This window comes from Rhinichthys klamathensis, unplaced genomic scaffold, assembly GCF_029890125.1.
Source record: "Rhinichthys klamathensis goyatoka isolate OS25496 unplaced genomic scaffold, OSU_Roscu_1.1 h1tg000033l_1, whole genome shotgun sequence".
Taxonomy (NCBI): Eukaryota; Metazoa; Chordata; class Actinopteri; order Cypriniformes; family Leuciscidae; genus Rhinichthys; species Rhinichthys klamathensis.
The window spans coordinates 546,122-571,393 of NW_026606582.1; the positions used below are offsets into that span (position 1 = coordinate 546,122).

The following is a 25,272-nucleotide window of genomic DNA, read 5'->3' on the forward strand; positions in this document are numbered from 1 at the left end:
TTTATAATAAATATAAACATCTACCCAATTCACAATAGGCTATTTAAAATGAATAATAGCAACACATTTACCAAAACATAGGCAACATGTAGCTTACACTTTTTCTCTTTTACTTCTTATTTAGAATACAGAATATAGAATATGGGCTATAAAAATACACATTGCCAAAAAACAACAACCTGTAAGAAAAGTAGCCAACACTTTTGCTAAAAATATTCTTAGATCTCTTATTTGATTTAGTATAGGCTAGCCTAAATCGCATGACACACCCTGCAAAGTCTATAATACTAGGCCTAGCTTTATAATAATAATATAGCCTAGTTTATTGGCAGTAGCCTAATGTATTTTGGGAGCTTTTATTTATTTTTAATCAAAGGTGGACTGTAAAGGTTTATGTAGACTGTATGTTAGCGCTTGCGAGTATCTTTTGGCTATTATCTGACTGTATGTTTATTGTAAATCAAACCCATAATGTGAGTAAACCTGCACTTCTGCCACTAGGTGGAGGCACGAGATCTATTACTGAATAAAAAGAAAGTTTGTGCGGCCACTACTGCAGGAGTCGGAACTGAACTGCATTCTGCATGTATATGTAGGCCGATGTGTTAAAAACTTAAAGACCACTGGAAAATGTAATATAGTTATATGCTTGAGTTGGATGTTATTTTTTGTTATATTATATTCAAATAAAAAATATTGTCATATAGAGCATTTTTGAAGAAAATTACAATTGGTCAAAATAACAATGCTTTGCTATGGATGCTTTGCCATGTTTCCAGTCCAGACATTGAATAATAAAAAATAAAAATTATTTTTTTATTAATTTTTAGAACAACACAATACATGCATTGTCAGAGCAGAAGCAAGTTTTGTTCAGGATAAACACGGCTTGATTCATGCATTCTTTACAAAGATGGAATTGCTAAATATGTATATCCTATGCTTTCTTATACATCCAAATACCCTTTACATTTTATTTGCAGTGTCTGCAGGGGTGGTCTGATCTTTGGTACCATCGTTTTATATTTTGTTCCAATCAACTTCACAGAAATGTCTTAAAACTCACACGCTACGGTTTGACTTTAAATTCAATCTATATGTGAGTTCAAATGATAAAAATCTGAATCTCCTCTATAATCTTATAAACCAGATTAAACACTTTTGTCCTATACTATTATTACTTTGGTCCCACCCATAAGGAGGACCATAGCCCTCGGAAAGGAGGCTCCCACCCCAAATGGCTGTGGAATTATGAAACCCAGATTGTAGAATTGAAGGTTTGGGAAATAGGCAGCTATGTTTCTGTCCCGCTGCCACACCCAGACAGAACTCCATGTGTAATTGCTAGAGTGAAGGGCCGTGGTAACCACTTGAAGGGTGGCCCCGGCCAGAAGAGTCTATATTGGGCTACACGGGCTCCTTTAGTTACACTCCTGGTGGGGCTGGAACAAGCCAGCAAGATGTGGAGAATTCTTAGGAAGCTGCTTCAGAAACAGCTTTTTCTCTTTCTGTTCTGTATGGGGAAGTCTCTGTCTCTGTCTCTGTCTCTGTCTCTGTCTCTGTCTCTGTCTCTGTGTGCGTGTCACTGACTGAGGGCACTTTTAAGTCCCAGTACTGAAATTTTAGATTTGTGTTAACATTTGTCATCTCATGCTTTATCAATATAAACAATCTTATTGCACACCTTGAAATAAAAGGATCAGGAAAGGAGGAGGCGGGAACCGGCAACCATTTAACACACTTTAATAAATCAAAATAAACAAACACAAAGCAAAAACCGGCTACCGTTTAACACACTGTAATAAATCAAAATAAACAAACACAAAGCGAAAGTAAAAGCATAAACAAAACATAACGTAAATAGTCCAAGCCTGGTCCTCTCTCGTCCTTCACTGTCGTCGCTCCTCCTTTTATGCTTCCGCCCCTCCGTGAGAGATATAAGACCGGTGCGTCACACAGATGACACTCATTATCAATCGCCACTGCTTGCGCCGTTCTCGCGGCTCTCGGCCCCGCACTGCTTGCCACAAGGTCTAAACACCATTTTTGCTCATGTCCCACAAGGTCTCAATGCTGAGTAAAATTAGCTAATTCTTTTACTTTTTACAATTTTTTATATAAATAATACTTTACACCATCTTAAAGTTCTTGTTGTGTTTACTGATCATTTATTTGATTTTTTTTCCATCTAAATACACCTGTCCCACAATACACTAGTCTTTTACGCAACACTGAAAAAGACTTTCAGTATGACATTTGTTCAAAGCTAAACAAATCTATTTTATGGAAACAGAAATTAGTCACTCCCATTAGGTCACTCGCAAGATCTAGAAAAATAAGATAAAGATCATCTTTATCTTAAAGATCAGTATTTATTCGGTGTCCTTACCATACAGCTTAGTAAATTTAAATTTAAACTACATTAAAAAAAAAATGTTTTACTGTTGAATATATTATGTTCTAAAAGTCAAAACTGATGTATCACACCTAGCTAGCTGCTAGTTATCTGCAATATTAGCAACAATGTCATTTCTGCAACACGTCTTCACCGCAGCAGCTTTAGTGTTTAGGGTTTTAATGGCTTATCAGTATATTGCAAAATTAAGTCTATTGTAAACTAAATATGAACATGCCATTTTTGCAACCCTTGATGATACCAAATTCATCTACAATAAGATGACAGACATGCAGAGAGGACCCAGAAGACCCAGACAGATATGAAGAGCTGTGGAAAAAGAGCACAAAAAAAGAGGAAAATTAGCAGATACAGAGTGTCTCCCAACTGACAAATCAGAAAAGAAGATAGTGGAGGATAAACAAAAGAAACCAGGAGACAAAACAAAATACTGAAGGCCTCAAATTAGTTTGATGTTGCAATAGAAATTCATAAATGTATTAGTTCCCTTTCGAGGGAACTCTCGATGCGTCACTTGACGCTTTGGGAACGCCCCCAGCGTGCATGCGTCTGAGCATCAATGTCAACTAGTCCAATGGAAAGAATGAGCGTCACGGGCGGGTGACGTCATGACCAGGAAGGGATAAAGGCTCACCCGGTGAAACGCGGCATTAGCTTCTGTGTCTCAGCAAGCGATCTGTGTCATTTTGTCTCTGTCTATTTACTGTTGTCTGTTGCGGAAAAGGATGGAAACTAAACAAGTGTACAAACAGTGTGCTTCTCCCTGCCCGCGTTATTTAACGGGTGGGGACACACACGAGCTTTGTGTCGTTTGTTTGGGAGTGGAGCATGCGGTCTCAGCCTTCGAGGGGGCTGAGTGCCAGCATTGTGAGATGTTACCGCTTCGCATGCTCCGCTCTCGCCTGTCACTCTTTGATAAGAGAGTGGGCAGGCTCGCGATCCGCAGGGATCAGGACCCGCGTCTGCTGAGGCAGCGCGGAGATTGCATTCCTGGGGATCGCAAAAGGAACTTTCGGAGGGGTTGGAGACGGGTCCGAGGGCTCTTTCTCCTTCCTTACCCGAGAGATCCAACGCTCTCCCCCCGGTGTCGGAAGCACGCTCTGCGGTTTCTTCCGCCCGGGGAGAGAGCCCTCCATTACTTTATTGCTCTTCCTCCGAGGAGGTTGATGCGATGAGTTTGGAGAGTGAAAGCACACACATGGGGGAAAGAGATTCACAATTTATTTCCCCAGCATATGATGAGCTGGTGGATGTTATGTCGCGGGCTGTAGAGAAATTAAATATTGAATGGCCATCTGAGAAGAAGGGCGCTCGTCCTAAAAGCAAATTAGATGAGCGCTTTTTATCTTCCACCACATTATCTCCACCACGAGGGCTTCCATTTTTTCCCGATTTGCACAATGAAATATCTAAATCGTGGAATAAACCTTACTCATCACGTCTTTTCAGCCCTCAAGTTAACACTTATTCGAGAATAAGAGGGCTGAAAGAGTATGGTCATGAGGCGATGCCCCAGGCGGAAGAGAATTTAGCCAGTTATCTTTCCCCTGGTCCCGCATCGTCTCTGAAAGCCTCGGCTTTGCCCACTAGACCGCTCAAAGCCACTTCGGTGTTAGTGGGCAAAGCTTATACGGCAGCAGGTCAAGCTGGAGCATGTCTGCATACTATGGCAGTGCTCCAGGCTTATCAAGCTGACCTGTTGGGGGATCTGGATAGTAGTGAGGGAGTCAGTCATGACGATTTTCGTGAACTTCGTCGGGCTACCGATCTTTCTCTCAGGGCTACTAAGGAGACCGCCAGAGCAATTGGGCGGTCTATGGCAGCCTTGGTAGCTACTGAGAGACATTTATGGTTAAATCTGTCTGAAATTAAAGAAAAAGATCGAGCTTTTTTATTAGATGCTCCGCTTGAACCTTCTGGTCTCTTCGGCGACGCAGTCCAAGCGGTCGTCGAGAGATTTCAGGAGTCAAAGAAACAAGCTGACGTTTTTAAAAAGTTTATCCCTCGCCGGGTCCAGCCCCCTGGGGCTGCTGGGCGTGAGCAGCCCCAGCCGTCGAGCTCATCATATCGTGTGCATCAGAAAGAGAGTGTTGCGTCTCGTGCACCTCCACGTAGAGACTGGAGACGGACGCAACCCTCTCAACCGAAGTCTTCTAAGTCGAAGCCGGATCTGAGGACCGTTCTTCAGGCGAAGAAGACTTCGGTTAAAAAAAAAAAAAAGGTCCTGATGTTCATGCATCAGGCCTGTGAGGACAGCCCCGACCGAAGTGGAGCGGTGTACACCTCATTATACGGTGCCCGTTCCATTTCGGGGTCCTCACGAGACCGTTCTGCCAACCCTGCCACCCTCGGTGCTTCAGGGCGCAGCGGTCTCCAGCGAGTCGCTGATGCTATGCTGCGGCACAGCATCGGTTTCGCGCCCTCTGAGGGGGGCCTTAGAGCGGCCAGTTCAGGTAGTTCCTGCCATTATGTTTCAGGCTCCGGAATTAGCCGTCTCGATAACACCAGAGACCAGCCTCGAGAGGCTGGTTCCCTTAGTAAATTTTCTGGCAGCGTGGAAGCTTCTGCCGAATATTTCTCGTTGGGTCCTGCAGATTGTAGAGAAAGGATACACAATCCAGTTTGGTTCTCGTCCTCCTCGTTACAACGGGGTGCTGCCCACAGTGGTGCATCCCGAGCAGGCTCTGGTAATGGAGCAAGAGGTAAAGGCCCTGTTAGCAAAGGAAGCTATAGAACAGGTGTACTCACCCGACAGAGAGTCGGGTTTTTACAGCCGTTATTTCATTGTTCCAAAAAAGGATGGAGGGTTGCGTCCCATTTTAGATCTTCGTCTGTTAAATCGTTCAGTACAGAAACTCAAGTTCAAGATGCTGACACTCAAGCAAATCGTGACTAAAATCAGATCCGAGGACTGGTTTGTCACGATAGATCTGAAGGACGCTTACTTCCATGTCTCCATCCTCCCTCAGCACAGGAAGTTCCTAAGGTTTTCTTTCGGGGGCAAAGAATACCAATATCGGGTTCTTCCTTTCGGTCTAGCTTTATCACCCCGCACGTTCACGAAATGCGTGGATGCAGCTCTAGCCCCTCTCAGGCTTCAGGGCATACGTATTCTGAACTACATCGACGACTGGCTGATTCTAGCGACGACTGGCTGATTCAGAGCAGTTGGCGGTTCGGCACCGAGGTGTCGTTCTCGCTCATATGCAGATGTTGGGGTTGAGGCTCAATGCCAAGAAAAGTGTGCTTTCTCCAGTACAGAGAACCACTTTCCTTGGTGTGGTATGGGATTCAGTGACGATGCGGGCCACTCTATCGCCCGTTCGTGTAGCTGCTATCCTGACAGCCACCAAAGAGCTAAAGCTAGGCCAGTCACGCACTGTAAAACAGTTCGAGAGACTGTTGGGTCTTTTGGCGGCAGCGTCCAACGTGATTCCTTTTGGCCTGCTGTACATGAGACCTTTGCAGTGGTGGCTCAGGACCAGAGGGTTCTCCCCGAGGGGAAACCCACTTCGTATGATCAAGATCACGCGGCGATGCCTTCGTGCCTTGGTTATATGGAGAAAACACTGGTTCTTAACCCAGGGTCCGGTGTTGGGAGCTCTCTGCCATCGAGTTACGATCTCGACAGATGCTTCCCTCACCGGCTGGGGAGCGGTAATGGAAGGCCGCTCGGTTCAGGGTCGGTGGAGGAGTCATCATCTTTCTTGGCACATAAATTGCCTGGAGATGATGGCCGTCTTCAATGCGTTGAAGCAATTCCTCCCAGACCTGAGGGGCCATCATGTGCTCGTCCGTACAGACAACACATCGGTGGTCTCTTATCTGAACTGTCAGGGGGGTCTGCGGTCGCGTCCGCTTTGCAAGCTGGCGCACCAGATCCTCCTGTGGTCTCTGGGGAAGGTACTCTCCCTGAGGGCAGTGTATATTCCTGGGGACCAGAATATTGGGGCAGACATCCTGTCGAGGCAGGAGCTGAGGCCAGGGGACTGGAGGCTCCACCCCGAGGCGGTGGAGAAAATTTGGGAGTTTTACGGCCAAGCAGAGGTGGATCTGTTTGCGTCTCAGCATACGACGCACTGTCCACTTTGGTTCTCCCTTACTCACCCAGCCCCCCTGGGGCTGGATGCTATGGTGCAGACGTGGCCGAGGCTACGTCTGTACGCATTTCCCCCTGTTGCTCTGCTCCCAGGAGTTCTGGAACGAGTCCGCCAGTACGGAATAAGCCTACTGCTAGTAGCACCACGCTGGCCGAGTCGGATCTGGTTTGCGGACCTGATCCATCTCTTAGACGGTCCTCCCTTGGAGATCCCGATCAGGAGAGACCTTCTGTCTCAGGCCGGGGGCACAATATTTCACCCTCGACCAGAAATTTGGAACCTGTGGGTTTGGCCTCTGAGGGGGCCCAACTCATAGAGAGTGGTCTCTCAGCTGAGGCTGCTGAGACCATTCTAAGCTCCAGAGCTCCAGCTACTAGGAAACTATATGCGCTTAAATGGAGAGTTTTTTCTGTATGGTGTCACCGACATCAGTGGGATCCAGTTAACTGTTCTGTGAACACAGTACTCGAGTTCCTGCAGGAGCGCTTTACGTCAGGTCTATGTCCTTCCACGCTCAAGGTCTACGTGGCGGCCATTGCGGCTTACCACGCCCTGGTGGGGGGTACATCGTTGGGTCGAGACCCCCTGATTACACGTTTCCTTCGTGGCACTTTGAGGCTAAGGCCTGCAACTCGCACTAGGGTGCCAGCTTGGGATCTTGCTTTAGTACTAGAAGGCCTGTCTAGGGCTCCATTCGAGCCCTTAGATTCGGTTTCAGAGAAGTTTCTTACCTTTAAGACTATCTTTCTGCTAGCTATTTCGTCCCTTAAGAGAGTTGGAGACCTTCAGGCCCTTTCGGTTTCCCCCACTTGCCTTGAGTTTGCACCGGGGATGGTCAAGGCATTCTTATATCCAAAACAGGGATACGTACCTAAGGTGCCGACCTTGACTCCGAGGCCTATTGTGCTGCAGGCTTTCTGTCCTCCTCCTTTTACATCTGCGGACCAGGAAAGGCTGAACCTCTTGTGTCCAGTGCGAGCACTGGATACTTATGTTCATCGGACATCGTCAATGAGGAAGTCCGACCAGTTATTTATTTGCTTTGGATCACCTAAGAAGGGTCTTCCTGCTTCTAAACAGACGGTTAGTAAGTGGATAGTTGAGGCTATTTCACTTGCATACGAGTACTCTGACCTGCCGTGTCCTTTGGCGGTCAGAGCTCATTCTACGAGGGGTTTGGCGGCCTCTAAAGCCTTACTATTTGGAGTTTCTCTTCAAGACGTTTGTGATGCGGCAGGCTGGTCCTCACCGCTCACATTCGTTAGGTTTTACAGCTTAGACCTGGATGCTGCCCCAGGTTCTCAGGTGCTTAGTGCTTAGTTTCAACGGACTGACACTCAGGTCATTGGAATTCTGGCGTTTTGGGTATTCTCGTTCCCAAAGCGTCAAATGACGCATCGAGAGTTCCCTCGAAAGGGAACGTCTCAGGTTACGACTGTAACCGTAGTTCCCTGAGAAAGGGAACGAGACGATGCGTCACCCTGCCATACTTCCTGCTTCCCTGTGATCGGCTTGCTTCGACTTTTTGAAGCTAATGCCGCGTTTCACCGGGTGAGCCTTTATCCCTTCCTGGTCATGACGTCACCCGCCCGTGACGCTCATTCTTTCCATTGGACTAGTTGACATTGATGCTCAGACGCATGCACGCTGGGGGCATTCCCAAAGCGTCAAGTGACGCATCGTCTCGTTCCCTTTCTCAGGGAACTACGGTTACAGTCGTAACCTGAGACGTTTTTGAAACATGAAAATCAGTTTGAACCTTTACTGCAATACCTCTAGCTTCTGTTTCAGTGTCCTATAGTTAACATTATTAACATGTCATTAACATTGTGTCCTTACCGCAGCAATGATTAATTTTAATTATTAATCCAGTTTTTATTTGGATAAATTATTTTAACTCTTCAGTAGATGTGATTTACACATTTAAATGACAATATTTGTCATAAAAAGCTAAATATTTTATATTTGGTGTGTATGAAAACAATTGATATCTAAGGTTACCGTAATTTTCCATGGCATAAAGAAAATCATAAAAAATCATAAAATCGCACCTTTACCTGGGCGGGTGCCGAGTCTGATGGTACGGAGGAGCCAACAGGACAGATTGGGAAGCACTTTCCATGCTTCCACAAACTGAGCCAGGGGGATCAGGGGCACCACAGAAATACCCGGTGTGGGGCAGCAAAGTGGAAGACAGGGACCCGTCTCGGAAGGCCTGGAGGTGGCCCGAAGCATGGTCTGAGTGTGCGGTGCAACACTTACCTGTCTCCACAGGTCAGCAGGGGGTGCGTGAGAAGGCGTAATCGGCTCCTCGAACCGCACCTGGCTGACGGCTGGCGATACAAGAGGGGGCTGAGGGTGGCAAGGCTTTGCAGGGTAACACACCGCCAGTCTGGCCCTCTTTGGACTCAGGAACAGAGGATTTTTTTTTTTTTAATGTGGGTGCCGCTGAACAAAACAAAGATTCTCCACCTGGCCCTCCTCCGGGGGAGGGAGTGCTTTGGTCACCATCTCCCGAAGAGCTCATTCCTCCATCCCTAGGTGGCCTGTCTCAGGGCCGCTTGTGCTTGTGCTTGCCACCTGTCCTGACAGCGGCTAAGACGGGCTGGGTGGCCTGCCTGCAGCCGGGTCCACTCTGAGCCCTGGTTGAAGGCTGTTACTGTGGCCTAGCGGGAGCGGAGCGGCGGCAGGGGGACGCCCTCAGCGACGAGCAGGTGGAGGATCTGCCACCGGCGGACGGGTGGAGGCAGCAGCGGTCCGCTGGGGCTTCTGTGCTTCTGGGCGGCGAAGAATTGTTGGGTGAAGTTCTCCGCCGCGTCTCCATAGAGCCCAAAGGTCGGTTGCAGTGCGGAGCTCACTCATAAGCTCACGGTCTGGACTACCCTTGTGCATGTCCATGAGTGCCTTGTCCTGGTGGACCTGCAGCAACCCCATGGCACGCAGGGAGAAAGCGGCTTTCCCACAGGCTCTGTAAGCCTTGCCCGTGAGAACAGACGAGAACTTACAGGCCTTTGAGGGGAGACGTGGATCACCCTTCTAAGAGGTAGCGGTCGCCGGACACAACTGCATCGCAACGGACCGCTCGACTGGAGGGATAGCCACATAGCCCTTCCTCCATCAAGGGAAGTGAGGGGAGAGGAGGTACTCAGCCGTTTTTGGGCAGAAAAAGGTGCTGTCCACAACCTCGTAACCTCCTCATGCACTTCAGGAAAGAAAGGCACTGGGGCAGCACGCTGAGGACCAGCACGGCCTGCCCCGAGATACCAATCATCCAACCGAGACGGTTTGGGACACGGTGAAGGGTTCCACGCGAGCTCGACCGTCTCGGCGGCCCCTTTCAGCATTGCTGACATTTCTGGATCCGGCTCGGGCAACGCTAATCTACGAGAAGGAGGTAGCGCTGCAGAGTCGTCATCTCCAGAGTTCAGCTCCCCTTACGATGCAGCGATCAACATCCTGTCCTCAGGAGGAGCCCCGAATAAGATTACTGGTCGGTCCACTATAGAGGGACCAGCGTGTTAAGTCGGGAGCTCCAATGGCTGTGGTGTGACAGAATAATTAATAATAATAATTCATTACATTTATATAGCGCTTTTCTAGGCACTCAAAGCGCTTCACATGGAAGGGGGAATCTCCTCAACCACCACCAATGTGCAGCATCCACTTGGATGATGCGACGGCAGCCATAGTGCGCCAGAACGCTCACCACACACCAGCTTACTGGTGGAGAGGAGACAGAGTGATGAAGCCAATCAGTGTATATATATATATATATGGGGATTATTAGGAGGCCATGATGGACAGAGGCCACTGGGCAAATTTGGCCAGGATGCCGGGGTTACACCCCTACTCTTTCAAAAGACATCCTGGGATTTTTAATGACCACAGAGAGTCAGGACCTCGGTTTAACGTCTCATCCGAAGGACGGTGCTCTGACAGTATAGTGTCCCCGTCACTATACTGGGGCGTTAGGACCCACACAGACCACAGGGTGAGCGCCCCCTGCTGGCCTCACTAACACCTCTTCCAGCAGCAACCTGGTTTTCTCAGAAGGTCTCCCATCCAGGTACTAACCAGGCTCAGCCCTGCTTAGCTTCAGTGGGCAACCAGTCTTGGGCTACAGGTTGATATGGCTGCTGGCACATAGAAGAGTGAGGGACCCACGGGGACTGTTTACCGGGTGGGGAAGCCCTCACTGTGATCCTCAGATCACCTATTCCACACGCCGTAGTAGATCTCTTCTGGGGTTGGCCAGAAGGGGAGCTTAGAGCAGGGCATGGGAATGGGGACTCCACCTTCACGGATGAAGGCGAGTCTAGATCTGAAGTACTCACTTCTTCGCCCTCTAACCAACCGTCAGAACAAAAACACAAAGAATAGAACAGCAGTTGAGAGCTAAGAAGCTGCCGATAACTGCTGCACTCACACTGTAGAACCACCAGCACCAGGAGACCGAACTGAAAGGGAACTTATTCTCAACGCTGATTTGTGATCTATCAATAATTACTTAGAAGGGCGTTTCTTCAACTAGGGGCACCTAGAGCCTTGTGAAGTTGAATTTAAAAAAAACTTGTTCAAAAGTCACTTAACACAGTCTCATAAGTTTAAATAATTTGTCTAGTTTTAAGGTCTGTAAGAGGACAAACTTAGATTACAAGAGATACTGTTAATATTTTAAATTTCTTCCGACCTGCAATGAACAAATGCAATTTCCACCACATCTCAATATACAGCTGTTATTTAAAAATAGAATAACTTATGCCACTCAAGAATTGTCTAAGATAATTTTTGTAACTAGTTTTATCAATTGTTCCACAATGTACAATAATTATACATTTGTCAATGAGATAAATCAACTGCCATTAGGACCAAATGCTGAACTGTACACCTGTCACACTCTGAAATTAAATATTGGTTTGGGCAAGAGCTTATTAGAAAATAAATATCTTGAATTTTTATATTAAGTAGAGCATGATCTCATAAATTGTACATACATTTTTAATGTGTGATGTGAACTTTTTAAATATTTTTAAAAAATGTGTGTGGTGATGGAAATGACAGGGTGGTGGTGAAAATGACAGGGTGTTGTGGAAATGACAATGAATTAACGTGACTGTATAGGAACAGAAGAGATATTTATTAGAAACATTTTTAAACTCACCACGCTCATTAAACTCAATTCACAACATCATTAACCTCTTAAATGTCACCCCCCTTTTTTTGAATAGACATGAAAATGCACATTTCGAACTTAAATGGTTGTAATTCAAGAATGCTTTGGAATATAGACATACGAATTGGTCTTGTTTTAAGGAAGATATTTGGTAGATTTTTGTAGAAGTGAAATAAATTAAGAAAGTGAAACAGAAAAAAAGTTATAGAAGTTTGAGTTTATGGAAATGTACAATGTAAAAAAATTAATTCTTCATATTGTTTATAAAATATATACACTCACCTAAAGGATTATTGGGAACACCATACTAATATTGTGTTTGACCCCCTTTCGCCTTCATAACTGCCTTAATTCTACGTGATATTGATTCAACAAGGTGCTGAAAGCATTCTTTAGAAATGTTGGCCCATATTGATAGGATAGCATCTTGCAGATGATGGAGATTTGTGGGATGCACATCCAGGGCACGAAGCTCCCGTTCCACCACATCCCAAAGATGCTCTATTGGGTTGAGATCTGGTGACTGTGGGGGCCATTTTAGTACAGTGAACTCATTGTCATGTTCAAGAAACCAATTTGAAATGATTCGAGCTTTGTGACATGGTGCATTATCCTGCTGGAAGTAGCCATCAGAGGATGGGTACATGGTGGCCATAAAGGGATGGACATGGTCAGAAACTATGCTCAGGTAGGCCGTGGCATTTAAACGATGCCCAATTGGCACTAAGGGGCCTAAAGTGTGCCAAGAAAACATCCCCCACACCATTACACCACCACCAGCCTGCACAGTGGTAACAAGGCATGATAGATCCATGTTCTCATTCTGTTTACGCCAAATTCTGACTCTACCATCTGAATATCTCAACAGAAATCGAGACTCATCAGACCAGGCAACATTTTTCCAGTCTTAACTGTCCAATTTTGGTGAGCTCTTGCAAATTGTAGCCTCTTTTTCCTTTTTGTAGAGGAGATGAGTGGTACCCGGTGGGGTCTTCTGCTGTTGTAGCCCATTCGCCTCAAGGTTGTGCGTGTTGTGGCTTCACAACTGCTTTGCTGCATACCTCGATTGTAACGAGTGGTTATTTCAGTCAAAGTTGCTCTTCTATCAGCTTGAATCAGTCGGCCCATCCTCCTCTGACCTCTAGCATCAACAAGGCATTTTCGCCCACAGGACTGCCGCATACTGGATGTTTTTCCCTTTTCACACCATTCTTTGTAAACCCTAGAAATGGTTGTGCGTGAAAATCCCAGTAACTGAGCAGATTGTGAAATACTCAGACCGACCCGTCTGGCACCAACAACCATGCCACACTCAAAATTGCTTAAATCACCTTTCTTTCCCATTTTGACATTCAGTTTGGAGTTCAGGAGATTGTCTTGACCAGGAGTCCACACCCCTAAATGCATTGAAGCAACTGCCATGTGATTGGTTGATTAGATAATTGCATTAATGAGAAATTGAACAGGTGTTCCTAATAATCCTTTAGGTGAGTGTATTTTCAAAACCTGGGCTACTCTAAAACTGTAGAAAAATCAAAGCCAAAAATCTGAACAAGTTGTGTTTCAAATTTTAGGTTGATATCTAAAAAAAATAGCTTTCAGTAAGATTTTGTTTAGGCGCAGTACCAAACTTTTTCACTAGGTCACAAGCAAACTCTATTACAGCCCATATAAGGGCGCCTTCATTTCCATATGTGTTTTGAGTGATCTGAACCATTATTTCCAAAATTTTCATACAATTTATGAAGTAGACATCCTATTCAGAAGTATGGGAAGTTTGGCAGATTTTGATATGAGTTCAACCTCTAAGAAACGCATACAAAGAACACGCATGTGCGTTATAGCTCGTATGGTGAATTCATTATTTTTTTCTTTATATTTAAAACATTTTCAGACCTGTTTTTGTAAAATAATTGAATGGATGCTATCTTTTGAACTCTTGGCATGAAAACAAACTGAGGTTTCTACCATTTTTTCATGATTTTTCATGTTCATTGCTATTTCAAAATAAAGGTCTGAACACGCCTTAGGAGTATGAAAATATTCTTGTTGCAAATTGATAAATTACGGCTCCTCTAATTTATTTCGAAAATCAGTCTCCAAATATGGAAACTAGAGATTGAAAGCTTTCAAATGATATATAGTTTGTCAATATTACTTTATATTTTTAAAATCTTAGTAAAAACCTCATGGCAAACGTCCCACACAGTAAACATAACCACACCTGTTTTTAGTGTACTGCTGAGTTTGATGTATAAAACTGATTTGTCTCACAGATGAACGGTTACAGTGCATACTAAAATAAAAATAGATAAAAATGAAATCAATTAATATTAAAGTAATATAATTTAGAAATAAAAAAATAATATCATAATCCATCCATCTGGGGCCGGGTCACGGGGGCCGGGTCACGGGGGCAGTAGTCTAAGCAGAGACGCCCAGACTTCCCTCTCCCAATACACTTCCTCCAGCTCTTCCGGGGGGAAAACTGAGGCGTTCCCAGGCCAGCCGGGCGACATAATCCCTCCAGCATGTCCTAGGTCTTCCCCGGGGTCTCCTCCCGGTGGGACACGCCATGAACACCTCCCTGAGAAGGCGTCCAGGAGGCATCCGGAACAAGTGCCCGAGCCACCTCAGCTGGCCCCTCTCGATGTGGAGGAGCAGCGGCTCTACTCAGATCTCCTCCAGAGTGACCGAGCTCCTCACCCTATCTCTAAGGGAGTGCCCAGCCACCCTGCGGAGGAAGCTCATTTCGGCCGCCTGTATCCGGGATCTTGTCCTTTCGGTTATGACCCACAGCTCATGACCATAGGTGAGAGTAGGAACTAAGATCGACTGGTAAATCGAGAGCTTCGCCTTGCAGCTCAGATCCTTCTTCACCACAACAGACTGGTACATCGACTGCATTCCTGCAGAAGCTGCACCGATCTGTCTGTTAATCTCCCGTTCCATCATTCCCTCACTCGTGAACAAGACCCCAAGATACTTGAACTCCTTCACTTGAGGCAGGAACTCTCCAACAACCTTAAGTGGGCAAACCACCCTTTTCCGACTGAAAACCATGGCCTCAGCCTTGGAGGTGCTGATTCTCATCCTAGCCGCTTCACACTCGGCTGCAAACCATCCCAGTGCATGCTGAAGGTCCTGGTCTGATGAGGCCAACATGACAACATCATCCGCAAAAAGCAGAGACAAAATCGTGTGGTCCCCAATCCGGACACCCTCCGTCCCCTGGCTGCGCCTAGAAATTCTGTCCATAAAAATTATGAACAGAACCGGTGACAAAGGGCAGCCCTACCAGAGTCCAACATGCCCCGGGAACAAGTCTGACTTACTGCCGGCAATATGAACCAAGCTTCTGCTCTGGTTGTACAGGGACCGGACAACTCTTAACAGAGCAGAGGGCCACGGACCCCATACTCCCAGAGCACCCTCCACAGGATGCCGTGGAGGTACACAGTCGAATGCCTTCTCCAAATCCACAAAGCACATGTGGATTGGTTGGGCAAACTCCCATGCACCCTCCAGCACCCTGGAGAGGGTATGGAGCTGGCCCAGTGTTCCACGACTGGGACAAAAAAAAAAACACACTGTTCCTCGTGAATCCGAGGTTCTACTATCGGCCGAATTCTCCTCTCCAGTACCCTAGCATAGGCTTTACATCCATACATGATACATCCCCCTGTAACTGGAACACACCCTCCGGTTCCCCTTCTTGAAAAGAGGGACCACCACCCCGGTCTGCAAGTCCAGAGGTACTGTCCCCAACCTCCACGCGATGTTGCAGAGGCATGTCAGCCAAGACAGCCCCAAAACATCCAGAAACTTGAGGTACTCAGGGCGGATCTCATCTACCCCCGGTGCCTTGCCACCGAGGAGCTTCTTGACTACCTCGGTGACTTCAGCTTGGGTAATGGACGAGTCCACCTCCGAGCCCTCAGCCTCTGCTTCCTCAATGGATGACGTGTCGGTGGGATTGATGAGATCCTCGAAGTATTCCTTCCACCGTCCGACGATATCCCCAGTTGAGGTCAACAGCTGCCCACCTCCACTATAAACAGTGTTGGTAAGGCACTGCTTCCCCCCTCCTGAGGCGCCAGACGGTTTGACAGAATCACTTCGAGGCCAACCGATAGCCCTTCTCCATGGCTTCACTGAACTCCTACCAGGGGCAAATAGCCCAGAACAACATAGATCCTAGGATCATTTGGGTACTCAAACCCCTCCACCACGATAAGGTTCAAGGAGGGATATATATATATATATATATATATATATATATATATATATATATATATATATATATATATATATATATATATATATATATATATATATATATATATATATATATATATATATATATCACTGATTCTTGAGAGTCGGGACAAAACACGTTTTAAAAAACTTTTTTTTAAAATACACACTATATCAATTATAGTTGTATGTTTCTGCAGAGAAAGGTCTTAGCTATTTAACCATGTTAAGGAACAGGTTCTAAATAAAAACACATTTTTAACAAATAAACATGTTTCCCTTCAGAACTGGATTTGTGTCAACTCCGTCAGACACACTAAAAAGTATACAATTTTAATTCTTCCAATCCAAAAAGAATCTAAATTTCTGAAGTATATTGTAATAGTGTTTAGTTACTCTGATATGTAAAAAAAAATACAATATATAAACTTAAGTTGTGATTTCACACTATTCTGAAAACTCAGATTTCTAAATATTTGCATTTCCAAACTTTGATTTTAATTTCAATATTGTAAAAACAAATTCCTTAAATAAATAAAACATAAGATGATGTAGATCAGATGGTCCTTTATTACAAAAACAACATAAACTGAAGGAAGAAAAAAATTTTCCCCAAAAAATTTACAAAAACAAAAACATACATCCAACGCTGTTGATGAAGATCTGACGGAGTTGATGGGAAAACTGACGGTGTTGATGAAAAACTGACGGTGTTGATGAAGATCTGACGGTGTTGATGAAAAACTGACGGTGTTGACAAAAAATGTGTGTGCATTGTGATTATTGAACAGATGTGCTCTTTAAACTACTACTAAAACTACTCCTTGTTATTAGAGTATTGAACTTACTGTAAAGCAAACTATAAGCACATACACCGTTTCCAACTATTCTAAATTACACCGTTTCCAACTATAAAAAACAACAACAAGGGAAACCAGGGGCCCTCCTCCCCCTCTGTTTTCATCTACCTCCCCTATACCACTTCCTGCTCTCCTTTTTCTCATCCACCTCTTCTCCTCTTCCTTTCCTCCTTTGTAAGTAGCCATTTACTTTAAAGTGGCGTGTGTGTGTGTGTGTGTGTGTGCGTATGTGTGTGTTTGGGTGTGTTGGATGTGTGATTGCCCTGCACTGCCTACTTTATACTGGGTGTGATCTTAAATTGACATTCCTTGACAACAATACTGCAACACATAATCTGTAGCTTAGAATCAGGTTCAATTAGCTTACTTAAGATTTCATTTTTGTCTAACCTGCGCTTATGCTTTGAGCAGCAGGCGTCGGACATGCGTATGGTTAAATAATGTAATGCATGCTATGTATGTGCATTTATGTGTAAATAAAACCCTGAAATAACAGTTTAACCCTTCACTATATTCATAAATAATATTATATTCGCACATTAAGAGGTTATTGGTGGATTTGTCAACTCCGTCAGCTACAGGTCAACTCCGTCAGGTTCTATGTTCTGACAGAGTTGACGTCTGACAGAGTTGACGTAAGGGCATGTATTTTCCCGCCAAAACATGTATTGTACACTGCATCTAGGTAGTTTTTCCTCAGTTGCTAGCTGTCCCAATAACCTCACTAAAATGCTTAAATTCAATCCACTATGGTTTAAAAAAAAGTATCTTAACAGAAAGATGGTATTGACATGGTGCAGCTGTGACCATAGGAATATTGACATTGTTTGTCTAAAATATAAAAAAATGTAAAACGTTCCAGAGCATGTGTGGTAGTGCTGCATTCACCACAGACAGGGAGATGAAAAGGGGTCCTCAAGGATATAGCTGACCATGCTATTTCCTGATTTAAAGAGCTTTATGAAAAAATCTGACGGAGTTGACAGAAACTGAGGACACAACTTTAATAGGCAGATATTTATGGAAAATATTGTTTGATGTTCACTTCATGCATTGTTTTTTATATTTATACCCCTTATCTTTTATTTGATATATATGTTTTCACAATTGTAGAGCTTTTTTAAAGTTTTTTGGGATGGTTAATATTGTAACCTCTTGCTGAGGACAAGTGCAATAACATGGACCATCTAACCACAGACCATACATTTAAACAACTTTTCCCCAAAAAGATAAAAAAGTTTATTCTAAAAATCAGATAGGTATATACAATTCCTTTAGATTTAACTTTGTAAGTATGTCATACTTGATGAATTTCTTCATTTTTGCTATAAATTAGACTTTTCTTTGTGGGACATGTTTTGTCCCGACTCTCAAGAATCAGTGATATATATATATATATATATATATATATAATATCATAATATAAATATAAACAGTCATGTACTACATTATAATATAAAAAGTGCTACACAAATCTACTCTTGCAATCCATATCAATTGTACTTTGTAACCAGAAATGTCATTCTCACCACATGCTGTCATTTCCACCACAGAGGGCATGTTCCACCACATTTGTTCTTGATGAAAATTTAAATTCCCTCCATATCATGTGTTCTGATGTCACTGAACATTTCCATAGAAACCACCTAAACAATCATTCACACAAACTTTTTAAAGGGACATTACAGTGTTCTGGTGGAAATGACACCAATACTGTGCAACAGCTATATATAAAAAGTAATATTGATAGTGGTCTCACATTAAATCCATAATGTATTTTAATTATTTTACTAGTGCTTAATTTAGGTAGGCTATATTAAACAGATAAGTCGTATTTTTTAACTGTATTTTCATTGGTGAAGTTAAAAAGTCTGGGTGTGCGACAAGGAGAAAACTGATTTTGACACCTATAAGGAGGTTGAAAAGTATGAAAAAAATCATAATAGAAAGGTGGCAAAAAGTTAAGGTGGTTTTATTGTTAGTTTGACAAAGAAAGAAGAATTTGTCCAAAATTTTTATGTATTTTTAAAAATATGACCAAATAAAAGTGCCAATAGTCTAAGAATCACCCAGAAACTGAAAAGGTATAACATACTGAAGTTGCCTACAGTTTCACTATTAGAGATGCTGCACAGACTGATATATTATTGTTCGGCTTAATCTGTATCTGATTTAGAACGTGCAGAAATCCTAAAGAAATAACAACCTAGACAAAATAGATTTGGAGTCGAGGTTCAGGCTTCTCAAGCCAACATCAAAGTTCACAAACTTTTGCCTCTAGATAGCAAAGTAATATTTTGAAATTATACCTGCATTATAATATTCCACTGAATTTCTTTGAAGTAGACCATGAATTCACCCAGCCTCAGGCTAAAGAAATTTCCCAGAAAGGCTGTTTTTCAAGCTAAGTGAATCTAGGGTTAAGAATTATGGACATATATTTGTAGTGTGCCGACAAAATTGCGGTCATTTTATGTCACTCCCCTTTAAATCAAGTGAGCACTCAATAGTGAGCGAATTTACCAATCCAACTATGTGGAAGGTTTAACTCATGAATTTTAAATAGACCCCAATGACGTGGCTTTGCAGCCTCCCAATGCAAAGACCTGTTCTTGAATATTAATTAGTCCATGTTAACGTTGTTAGTTAACCCTCCAATAGTGAAGAAATTGCTCATGCACATTAAGAGAGGAGCTCTTGCCATAGTAGGGATCGTAATTCGCCGACTGAGACCCAAGACAAACCCGAGTGGGCAAATCTGATCCGCTGAGCGTGAAGTGAACGGTCATTCCTCGGGCAGAGCTGAGGTCGGATCACGGGGCGTGGGCTCACACGGAGCCCTGGCGGAAAGATCTGTGATTTATATCAGATTCACATTTAGAATACACCAGGACACTTAATAAAAATGAATCGCGGATCGGGAAAGTCGAGTGATGAGACGCTTATAGAAATGAACCGAACTGCTTGGTCCAGCGGCGGTAAGTGCCCGGAACACTCCTTTACTCGTTTTCACACATAGGAATGTTTAAAAAAAAAAAAAAAAAATACCGTTTGTGCTTTATTCTGAAGTTAGCTACCACTTGTGTTAGTTCATTTATCTTATTCAAATGGTCTTTTTAGAGTTAATGGCCTGAAGAGTATTTTACAAATGCGCACATCCGTTCCGTCCAAATTGTGCGCGACAGTAACATGAGACAACAGCTTTAAACTTATAAAATGATTATAATAGTTTAAAATTAAGTTAAAAAAAAAAACTTTAAACCACTCTTTATTGGATGTATTAATATAGGCCTAGCCTAAAGGTATAGTCACATTTACATTGCATTTTCCTATAGTCAATGAATTTTAGTAAGGGCAAAGAGCTTTAAAATATTTTTCTAGCACTTTTCTTGTAAACACCAGAAAAGTGTATAGGCTACTACATGTTGATAATACAGTTGTACTCTCTAACATAGTATAAAGATGAAAAAGTATACTGTGCAATACAGTGGGTGCACACAATGACAGGGATAAACTCTCATGGACTAGTTCTAGTTGTGACTGTATAGTTAAACAGAATAGGCTGATATACTCATAAACTTCCCCTTTAAAATCCTTGATTGTGTTTTTACCTTAAAATGGTCATGTACTTTTTCCTTCTCTTTGTCATCAGTGTAGTCTACATGCCAACAGCCAAAGCAGTTTCTATTAAACTCATTGCAGTTAAGGGAAGATTCTGACTAACAGACTCACTGAACAGCTCAAAAACACTGTACATTCCCCATAATCTGGGCTATGGTCATAGGGTATAGAGTACCATATAAAATAGGTTTTTAAAAAGTAGCTTGATAATGATTTAACAGTTTCAGTGTTTGTAAAAAAAAAAAACAAAAAAAAAAACAGAGCAGTTGATAGTTAATCCAAATGACTTCTCATTTACTAATGCAACCACTTGATATGAATCAAGACACAATGGATATTGCTGCCTTTGTCAGACTTGTTTGAATGTTGCTGACTTCAGTTTGTCTTCACTTGTCCCTGCATGATGTGCAGCATTAGAGGAGTTCCCTGATAAACTGATAAAGGCCTCTATAAACTCATCTGCAACATTTATATTTTCAACTTTGTCTTGAGTTAACACACTGTGAGTGACCACACACACTAATTCACTGCCACTTAAACCGTAAAAGTATTCCACTCAAAATAACTGTAACTAGTAATCCCATTTTGACATCATGGTTTTATGCTGCATGTCAACTAACCACAAGATAGCTCTCATGTGCTTTGTTTATTTTCCTGTTAGCATAGCAACCATTCTCACTTCCAGTTTCACACCAAGTTGCATTGCTTTCTTACAGCGGTCAAGTGTTCATGAAGATTGTATCTATTAGCTGGTTCAGGTTTGATTAGCATGGGAGCTTAACTGCAGGATGATAGATCTAGGAACAGAACAGAGCAGTCTTTGTCCTAAAATATGCAATATATTAGGACAAGACTGATTTAGATCCTGTTGCTCAAACAATAAAGAATGCTAGCAAAACTAAAGTCATGCATACAGATATACTATACCTTCAATGTATTGTACGTTTCTTTGAGTAAATGTAAAATAATGGTCAATGTCAATCAAAAGTCAGACATCTGCATGCAATGAGAAGAAATATTAATTGAATCCTTTTTAAATGAATCCTGGCTTGTTCGAAAGACCACTGTCACATGGATAGGCTATACACACACTATAAAAATGATAAAATGTTATCTTTATATAACAGCAGAGATTGTTCATCTGAAAATCATTGGTTTGATAACACACTATTGCATGATTTTATGGGTTTTGTCAAAGCTGCCTTTCTTCGAGTCAGATAGAAACAAGTTCACACAAACATGACAATTCTCTCATCATTCACTCACCCTCGTGTCTTTTGTGCTTGAGATTCATTTGAGAAGTGAGGGAAAATATTAAATGAACTGTGTCATATTTGATATAAATTATCAACAGGAATGAAACTGTTGAACACAATCTACATGCCTTCTGTCGCCTGATTGATAGTTTAGCCTATAATTTTTTAGAAAGTAAAAAGTCTAGTATAATTCTAAAAACGTCTCCTTTCAGCGTGTGGTTCACATGTTTGTTTGTTTTTAGCTGTGAAATCTTTAATGATTTGTAAACATAAGGATAACATTTATATTGTTAGTATTATTTTGATGAACACTTACTGGACTGAAGCAACTTAGGTATACTTAAATATCCATACCTATTTTTATTCTTTTTTCTTTTTCTTTTTAGAAAATACATGTTAAAATATGATACATCAGGCTTTTGAAGAATGTTTAATTGTAGCCTGCATCTATAAATCATCACTGTTTTGCATTGCAATGTTTTGCCCTCCAAAATAAAAACTACAGCGCTTTAATCATAAAACTAAGCATTTAAATATCATCTTACAAAGACAAACAATTTGCAGACATAGACCTGGTTTAACAAACAGGGCTTAGATTAAGCCAGGATTAGCCCTTTGTTAAATAAGGACATTTATAGCTTTTATAAACGTGCCTTTAGAAAAAAACAAAAAAACATTATTGATGTGCATCTTTTTGAGACAAAACAACGGCACTGACTTTTTAAGATATGTCAGTGAAAGTTGCTTTCAGTTAAAACGGCTCAAACATGCATTTTTAGCCTGTGACTAGACCTTAAGAAGATTCTTCAAGAATTCTACAGAAAAGATACTCAAATATCTACTCAGATGTCTATGTTTAGAAAGTGCTGCATGCTATGAGCTCTGGAGCAATTCTCCTCTGGTAGGTGTTATACATGAGCTTGGCCTGCAGTAAATTTCGCCTGATCTGATAAGAAACCTTCTAGTATCCAGCTGTATTTAGATGTAAGAGCTGGTTTTGGACTATGTGGCTTCATATACAGTCAGTGTTTGGGACTGACGACAGCCGTATTTACTATCAGGCGTGACAACCAAATTGTCCTGTTGACATACAACAGCAGACTGAAGTACATAGTTTTTTTTTTTATTATTGATATATAACCAAAGTCAGCTCTTATACTTGCTACTAATGCTCCATAGTTACACTCATACAGATGATTAATATCAAGATTTGCATTGTATCTTCAAAGATTTCCTTTTGTTGTTCTAAACTGTTCAGCATTTCAGGACACTCAGACTGTGTTGCGGTCAGAAACTCGTGATACAATATATAAAGCAATATAATAAATGTTACAACAATAAAATATTCAGATGGAAAGGTTCCAGAAACAAAATGTTCTATGACTTGATCGCAAATGAAGATGGATGGTAATAGGGACAGTCTTGGTTATTTCCCTTCAGTATTGGACAAGTGACTTAAGCTTTTGGAGAAGTAGGCCTAAGCTTTTGGAGAAGTAGGCCGAAACATAATTTGTATTTGTGTCTGGAATTTAAAAATTGTTAATGTCTGCACCTTATTGTGCTTCTGTGTTAGTATGGCCAGTGTGTTTGTGTATCTATGTGCTTTTCTGTTCAAGTATGTTCAGATTTTTTGGTTCAATGTGAGGAGCAGCAAAACAAGGGTTTCTTGTATTAGATAGTTCAGCATATCTGTTCGACCAAGACCTTTCACCTCATTTTTATCCCCAAAAGTTTGACAATGTTACAAATTGTTTTATCAGAAGGAATTTACATTGATTTCACAACAGCTCATTTTTGAAGAAACAACTAGAAAAGGGAAGATTTTTGGAAAAAGGGAAGTCATTTGAACATCTATTAACATTCCTTATTTTGTCTTTTTTCTCTCCAGAAGAAAACAACGGCTTCCATACCAGTTCGGATAAGGAGTCGTTTCAACTTGAAAATGCTGCGGTAAACATTCTTATACATTCAGACACCAGTTTAAGTCCTCCTGATCTTCAGTTTCTTACGTCAAATCATTTGATAGTGCCAACACTAGTCACAAACCTGTTGTAAAGATCTGCGTAGACCAGAATGAATTTCCATGCTGGTCCAGGCTGATTTATGCTGGTTCGTGGTGGTTTAGTGCTGGTTTAAGCCTGTTGGGAACATCAGCATCTAAAACACAACAAATATTGATGTTTTCAGCAGGGAAATCCTTCAAGGCTTTATGGTGTAACCATATCTCACTAGCAGGTGAAAAAAAATGTCATATCTTAAAGAGATACTTGAGATTTTGTCCAGTAAGGAACCCCTAGTAACCGGATAGCAACAAGCTAACAGCCCTCGGCAACCACCCAAAACACGGATTGTTTATTTTAATCATTTTTTAATCATTTTTATAGGGTTTTCACTTTCAGTGCATTCATTGTTCAGCCAACTATAGAAATCAGAAGCAGGTGTCAAATAGCAGGTTATTGCATTAGTTAGTTAAGCGTTATTAAAAAAAAAATATTAAAAAAAAACATCCTTTGTTGAGATAAATAGACATGCTGTGACTCAATAGATAGGTTTTCAAAGAAATGCATTAATAAAGAGATGTTTATGTTCATTAAGAACACAATGCAGGGAAACAGATTATCCACATATAATTTATTAGCTCATATTAATGCTCAATGGTCAGGTAGTGTTTGCCTAGACAGGTGTCCTTGCTTCCATCATGACACATTCATTCAAATTCACCTTTGCCCATGCACATCCATTAAGTTTGCATATGAAAAATAACTTGTTCCAAAACAACTTCCAGTGTGTTTGCAGTTTTCTTAGTCTTTGTTTTGGTTTTCAGGATTGTTCATTGTGGCGCAGTTTTACCAGTAAAACAAGTTTGTTTTGAGAAACTCTATTGTGGACTTGAGAAACAGATAGTACTTGATGGATTAGAGTTGCACGATTACAGATAAATTGATAATCACGATTGAAAAATAAATAGAGATCACGAATCTCCTATAATTCTGAATAGACAACTAAACAAAATAACATGATGTAAATTACTAAAGGTTCTTACAAAATAGTAATTGCTGCAGTCTATATAAAAATATTGAATCTGTTTGAATGAATGATTCAATGACTCACTCTTCACTTGTTTCATTACTAGATGAATTATTAGCATTTAACTAATCTCGTGAATGAATGATGTAATGACAAATACATGTTTTAACAGTCACTTGTCACCACCTACTGGTGTAACAGTGTAATCAATACAATCTTTATTTGAAGCGTCAAATTACTGATCGCTACCATAGACATTAGTGTTTATGTCCGAACTGTAAACTTTTATTCCAGTACTTCTGTGATAATTTGAATTGATGTAAGAAATAATGTCACTGTGTGCTTAAAAAGTCTGTTTGTGAAGCGGTTTCATAGCAGGCAGCACCAACGCAGATGTGGATGTTCGCTGTGATCGTACTTCTCAAAGGTTTAATAGACATAGCCGAATCGTTATCATTTAGGAATAAGATCTCATGAGTGTTTGAATCAAAATCGCGATGTTTTAACGAATAATCGCGCAGCTCTAATCCAAAGATGAAAATTCTGTCATAATTTGTTCACC

General features: G+C 42.0%; 1 protein-coding gene across 1 annotated transcript in view; it reads left to right on the forward strand.

Moving 5' to 3' along the window:
• The first annotated feature begins 19,586 nt into the window (after nucleotides 1-19,586).
• ano5a (anoctamin 5a) overlaps nucleotides 19,587-25,272 on the forward strand; it is a 38,860-nt gene continuing 33,174 nt past the window's right edge. The window contains exons 1-2 of the mRNA XM_056245684.1: nucleotides 19,587-19,784; nucleotides 23,572-23,633. Of these exons, the coding sequence (XP_056101659.1) occupies nucleotides 19,712-19,784; nucleotides 23,572-23,633 (135 nt within the window). The 5' untranslated portion in view covers nucleotides 19,587-19,711. The remainder of the gene's footprint in view (nucleotides 19,785-23,571; nucleotides 23,634-25,272) is intronic.